This window comes from Zonotrichia leucophrys, chromosome 11 (genome assembly GCF_028769735.1).
Source record: "Zonotrichia leucophrys gambelii isolate GWCS_2022_RI chromosome 11, RI_Zleu_2.0, whole genome shotgun sequence".
Taxonomy (NCBI): Eukaryota; Metazoa; Chordata; class Aves; order Passeriformes; family Passerellidae; genus Zonotrichia; species Zonotrichia leucophrys.
Window position 1 is genome coordinate 2,788,951 of NC_088181.1, and position 6,476 is coordinate 2,795,426.

General features: G+C 52.4%; 1 protein-coding gene across 2 annotated transcripts; it reads left to right on the forward strand.

Moving 5' to 3' along the window:
• Nucleotides 1-713: 713 nt before the first annotated feature.
• On the forward strand, nt 714-3,986 carry FOXL1 (forkhead box L1). Of its 2 annotated transcripts, XM_064723189.1 has the most exons (3): nt 714-1,238; nt 2,057-2,368; nt 2,489-3,986. In XM_064723189.1, exons 2-3 carry the CDS (start codon nt 2,189-2,191, stop codon nt 3,032-3,034), a joined length of 726 nt encoding a protein of 241 aa, XP_064579259.1. In that variant the 5' UTR covers nt 714-1,238; nt 2,057-2,188; the 3' UTR covers nt 3,035-3,986. The 2 variants fall into 2 exon arrangements, with proteins under 2 accessions (XP_064579259.1, XP_064579258.1); XM_064723188.1 differs by having other exon boundaries at nt 2,057-3,986.
• Nucleotides 3,987-6,476: the final 2,490 nt, after the last annotated feature.

A 6,476-nucleotide genomic window follows, 5' to 3' on the forward strand; every position in this document is an offset into this window, starting at 1 on the left:
CGAGAACCCCCCTCTGTCTTTTTTCCCCGGCCATCGGAGCCTCTCGGATGCCGATCCCGTTCGGAGCTGCAGCGATGCCGCCGGCAGGGAAGGGATAACAGGGATAACACTGCAGCACACACGAGCTGGGAAAAAGGAACGGAGAGAAAAGCCGCATCCCCGCCTCCAAGGATTTCCCACCGCCGAGAGGGGAAAACAAGGGAGGAAGCGAGAATTTGGCTGGGGGAGGGAGCTCGGGGAGAGAGAGAGAGAGGGAGCCCCGGGACTGTCTCCGGCCGAACGCGCGAGTATTGATTGTTCTGCTAATCCGTGCCTGGAGTGTCTCAAGGAGCGGGGGACTCCCCGAGGTGGGAGAGGAGGAGGAGGGTGAGGGGGGAAGACCCTCGGTGGCTGCTCTGAGGATGCTCCGGGCGGCTCCGTTCCATCCCTCCCCGGTGAGGATGCTCCAGGGGCGGGGAGGCAGCTCGGGGGTGGGTGCTGCTCCTCAAATCCCTCCTTTCGCCTCTCTCTTTATTTATTTGGGGCTTTATTGCGCTTTAGCACGGCGGGCGGGTGCTGCAGCTCCCGAGGGTGCGGGAGGGATGCGGAATCACGGGCGAGGGCGGTGTTAGAGGGGTGAATTCCCCTCCCACGCGTGGGCTCAGCCAGTGAGAGGGAAGACCCCCACACCCCCGCCCCAGAAGGCGCTCCCCGCTCACCCCGGCTGCGTTTCCCAGGCTCTCCTAGCGATTTGCAGCTTGCAGGACCCATCCGGAGCTCCACAGCATCGCGCTGGGTTTTTACAAAATTAAAAATTAAGATTAAAAATCCTTCTCCTGACAGGGGAGCGACGCTGGGTCAGAAACACCATGGGTGAAGGGGAACTTGCAGGGAAATGCGGGGATGGCATGGCCAGGGCAGGGTGGTGCTGGGGGACAGCCGGAGCTCGGCTTTTACCTCCTCCTCCCCTGCCAGGTAAAAATCCCGTGGGAACTGCTGTGCTGTTGGGATGTTTCTCTTTGAAGGAGAAAAGGATCCCTCTCAAGCCTCAAGATGCTCCACAGGACAGGTCTAAACCCGCGGGGGGATTGGGGACACAGAGGCGACACCTCCAACTGCATCGGAATCCCTCGGGGCCTCGCATTAAAGCTGTTACGTCAGTAAATCATATTAAAAAAAATAGTAAAAAATCCGACAACAGAAAACACAGCCCCAAACCTGGACGTTTATACAGAAAAAGAGCATCACAAATTCCTAATGTAAGCACCGGCCAGCTGTGTGCACTTGTAAAGTTGTTATAATCCCCCTCCTTGTTATAAACAGGAAAGTACATAATATAAAGCAACAGGCCCGCATTCACAAATACTGACCCTCCTCCCCGGGCCTGCCAAATTCCCCTTTTTGCTGCAGTCTGGGCTGCGAGGGGGCTGCACGGGGGTCCCCTTCGCCCTCCCGGGGGTCTCCTCGGGGTGGAAACCCGGATCGGGAGGTGCCAAGGACCCCTCCACACCTGATCCCCCTTCCCTTTTCCTTCCTCATCGCAGCTCTGCCTCCTCTCCTCATCCACCTCTTTCTCTTCCTTTCTTCAATTTTTAATTTTTTTTTTTTTTATATTTTTGTGCTGTTGAATGCCGCAGTTTGGCTGCGGGGATCCCTGCCCGCTGCTCCCCAGCTCCAGCAGTGAACATCCTGCTCTGCTGTGTGTGCTTACAGCGTCAAAGGGTGGACGTGATATTTCAAACATCAGATCAGTGCGTTTATATATTGGGTGCCCGGAAATTTTTCCAAATAAACACAGCTTGATTCGACTTGGGTGGGCAGACTTATCAACAGACTAATTCTATAAACAAATGAAGGAATAACCCGAAGACCATTGGCTGGTACCAGCGAGACACGTGGAGAGAGCTCGGAGTTTTGTAGCAATGAAATTTTAATTAATGTGGGTGGGCTGAGAACACAAACGACTGTTTATCAGAGACAATTTATTTTCCAGCGCTAAGTCAACATATAATAGCAAACTTACAACAATTATTTAACTTTTTTTTTTCCTCCCCCCCTTTTTTTTTTTTTTTTTAAGAGCTATGAAGCAGGGACAGAGGCAGAGCGAGCTCCTTCAGGCAGGGCTGGGAGCTGAGCTCGCACAAACAGCTCCCCGGTGGACTCACGATCCTGCTTTGCTCGGCTCCGAGGGGGAAGGCGCGGAGCTGCGATGAGCCACATCTACAGCAGCCACCTGTCCCCCCTGGGCAGCCCGTCCATGGTTTACCTGCCCGCCGCTCTCGGCTTCACCCCCGGCGGGGCCATGTCCCGGCAGGACCCCCCTCAGAAACCCCCCTACAGCTACATCGCCCTCATCGCCATGGCCATCAAAGAGGCTCCGGAGCAGAAGGTGACCCTGAGCGGCATCTACCAGTTCATCATGGACCGCTTTCCCTTCTACCACGACAACAAGCAGGGCTGGCAGAACAGCATCCGCCACAACCTCTCTCTCAACGATTGCTTCGTCAAGGTGCCCCGCGAGAAGGGCCGGCCCGGCAAGGGCAGCTACTGGACCCTGGACCCGCGCTGCCTGGATATGTTCGAGAACGGCAACTACCGCCGCAGGAAGAGGAAGCCCAAAGCCGCGAACCCTCCGGACGCCAAGGGCACCGAGCAGCCGGCGCCGCCCGCCCGCCCCGTCGAGCCCAAGCGGGCCAAGGGGGACGCGGCGGTGCCGCGGCCGGCTGAGGGGACAGCGCCTTGTCCCCAGCCCCCGGTGCCCCCCGCTGCCGTCCCGCCGCACAAGAGCGTTCCCCGGGGCCGCAGCTTCAGCATCGAGAGCATCCTGGCTCAGGGGCTGCGGCCGCCGCCGCCCGGGGCAGCGGCGCCCAAGGCGGCCCGGGCCAGCCCCGGCTGCCGCGGCGGATCGCTGGTGGCCGGCGGCGCCTTCGGGCCGGCCCTCAACGCTTCGCTCATGCTCGACTCCCAGGTGCACGGGAGGCTTTACCACATCGGCATCCCCTTCCTCTCCTGCTTCCCGCTGCCCTTCTCCGAGGCCGTGTTTAATTTCCAGTAGTTCCCCCCCCCTCCCCTACAATTAACGCGCCCCCGGTGCCGAGCGCTGCTGCGGGGGGCGCGCTGGGAGGGAGAGATCGGACTCAGACCTCACCACGCGGGTAAAGACCTAAAAAATCCCCCCCAAAAGCGACGTTTTAGAGGTGACTCAGGATTTCAGGGCATTTTCAAGGCGCGTTTTGCTGCGGATTCTCTTCTGCCCCTGCCAGAGCGACTTTGGAAGGTAAAAAGCGGCTTTGTGCTCCCGTGGGCGGTGGAGGCAGCACCACGCTGGCCCCAAGCCCCGAGGGCTTTGCTCTGCACCTTTACTCTTTGCATCCCTCAGGTTCCTCAGAGCAGGCTTCCCCCGAGCCCTTCAGGTCTCTGTTTTATTTTTCCTTTGAAAGCCAAGCCCCATGCCGGGGGGAGGAGGCTGAGTTTTGTTTTGCCATCATTTTGTTTTGCCATAATTTTGTTTTGCCATCCGTACCCACAGGTATTAATAATGCCCGTAATTTTGCCATCAATACCCACAGGCACATGATAATTCCTGATATTCCCCACTGGCCCAGTTCTCCCAGTGGGTAACTGGAGCTGAACTCATGGCAGACCAAGCAATCCAGGCTCACCCTGAATATTCCTGCTTGCTTTGACCCAGCATGGCGTGGAACTGGTTTCCTGCTCAGCACTGATGCTTTGGAGTATCCCCACAGAGTTTCTGCTCATGGATGTGGCCAAAAAACGGGGATGGATGTGCAAACACGAAAATTTGTCTTTTTCCAACTCTTACTGGGATTGGTTTCTTCTGACCAATTAAGACTGAGGCAGGGTTGTGGAGGCCAGGAGAAAAAAAGATAAAAAGAGACATCAGCAATGTTTCTAAAGATTTTTGTAAAGAAAGAAGAATCCTGACACACTGCAAGAAATAAGGAATATTTTGTATTTTTGTTTGCCGTAAATAGAGGCTTTTTGTATATTCGTGGATAAATGCCCTTTTCGGGAAAAATTATATTCTCAATTTTCATTATGAAACTAAACCTATATCCAATAAAGGTATTTTTGTTCAGGATTGTGGCTGGTGTGATGTGAAACACCCCTTGGTTTGTGCTGGAGGATGGAGGAGTGGGGCCTGCTGCTGATATAATGGGCCACAAAAAGATGGGAGTACAAATAAGCTCCTGGGAAATTCCCTGTTCCTTGAAACGCATGAAATCTTTCTCCAAATGATTGTTCCTCCTTCTCTTCCCCTTCTTTCATCCCACCCTGTCTCAAAAGCAAAGCTTGCTCTTAAATGAGCACCTGGGTATTGGAAATGTGGGGTTTTCAGGTGAGTTTTAGTTCAGTTTTGCAGAGGAAGGTTGGCATCAATTCCTTGATGTTTGGACCAGGGTTGCTCATTCCAGCCCAAGGCAAAGAGTTCTTATGTGGGGAAGGACAGAAAATCTCCAAAAGGTGAGAATTGTTATTTAGCTTCCCTGTAAAAATGATGCTCATAGGCAGATCCCTGGATGGGCTGAGCTGGAGCTTCTCAATAAAAAAGACAATAAAAATATTTTTTATTTTTTAAAATCAGATTTGCAAGATATACTTTATTTTATTAGCTTCTTATTTCTGGCAGCTGCTGTTTGAATATTGAGTTGTTGAAAGTGCTGTCACTGAATTAGAAAATGAAGAAACACTTGCAGAAGGTTGTGAAGGTGTCACTGCTTGGTCTCCAGCATGATTCCCAGGGCTGGGTGAGTGCTGTGAGGGTTCAATGTCCCTGTGTGCCACCCCTGCCCTGCAGTGCCATTCCTGTGTGGCATTAGGGACAGGTGCCAGGTACACAAGGGGTCAGGAAGTTCCATTCCAGGCTGGCACTGACATCACCCACAGGAAAGGGGAGGAAAATGAGCCCAGCAGAGCCCTCAGGTCCTCCCTGCACCCCCTGTGTGCTGATTTGGGTTTAGGGTGGGAGGTTGATGTTCCCTCCCAGGAATTGTTTGATGGGTCTCCATCAAGCCCTTCCCCTGCATCCCTGGTGTCCCCACAGCCCAGCCCATGGAAAGGTTTCACCCCCCAAAATTGGATATTTACGCTCTCAGTCACCACTTTTAACCTGCATCTTCAGTTCTTCTGTTTCCCTTTATCCTGACTTGGCCTCCCAGCTGTGACCCCCAGTTTTGTCACCTCTCAGCTCCTATTCCAGCCCCCAAAATACCTTTTTGGGTCTGCAAACAGGGCTTTTATTCCTTTCCTACTCACCCATGTGGGACCTCTCCCTGTCTGAGCCCTTTCTGTACAAGAGCAGTTTTTTAGTGGTGAAAAAAGTCAGTCTCAGTTTAATACACAATGTATATTTTTATCACAGACACTTTTTTTTGGAGACCCAGCTTTTTCTATGCAATGGGAATTTGTTTCTTTGTGAAGCTTTGCTTTGACATTTGATCTTATTTCTGTTTTGGTGGAGCGGAGTGGGACCAAGTGCAGCTGCAGCCTTTAAAAGCCACATTGAGCTTGATTTTGGTTTTGCTTGAGGGAGTGAAATTAGTAAACTTAACATGCTCTGCACAAAAGTGACACTAACTCCAATGAGCTCAGAACCCGGTGAGCAGTTCTGAGGGGCAATTTGGAATTAATTGGGATCAGGCCAGTGCTGTAACAGGGGATAAATACCAAGAAAAAGGGTCTTATTGCCAGCAGGCTGGATGAGTAACCACACACGGCTTCTGCACGTCATCTGTTTATAGAGAGGGGAGAAGTCATGGTACAATAAAAACATACAGTAAAAACATAAAATAAAAACACACAGTGAAGACAACAGCAGAGCAATGAGTGTGCAGTCAATTCACCAATTCCTGCCCTTTGCATGGGGCTGAGCATCCTTTAATCCTCTCCACATCCACGTGGATTTCGGTGCCGTGGAAAAATCGAGGACCTGAGGAGCTGCAAGGAATTGGTGCCAGTGGTTTCACACCTGCTTCACAAGCCAAAAAAACCAGCTGGCAAGCACAGAACTGCCACCCAGCATTTCACTCGTCCCTGCAATCTTCCTCCTCCTGGCTTTCCCAGCCTCTCAGGGCTGGCTATAAACACCAGTCTGGAATAGTGGGGAGAAGTGGAAGCAGCCTGGGATGCAGGATAAACAGCACACAGCCTGTGTGGGCGATGGAGATGCCTTCCCCTTCCTCTGCAGAGGAATGACCTCTCCCAACCCAGCAAGGTTTCTCCTCTCCCAGCTCTGCAGCCAATTTTAACTCCTAGGAGCAGGGAGATCACAGAGGAGTTGTTTGGTTCCCAGAGGGGCTTTCTCCGAACGTGAGTTTCCTATGAGGGGAACTGAAAATTGGGCATATTAAAATAATTCCGGAGTTTAATTCCTCATAAATGGGGCTTCCAGTCTTTAAATAGGCTCAGTGTGTGTTCTCCTAAAGTTGGTCTCAAAGCATTGATAAAATATAATCAAGTATTTAAGCATGAGCAGA

Bases quoted from the DNA above. Each gene is read 5' to 3' on its own strand.
- FOXL1 (XM_064723188.1), top strand. From the start codon at position 2,189: ATGAGCCACATCTACAGCAGCCACCTGTCCCCCCTGGGCAGCCCGTCC.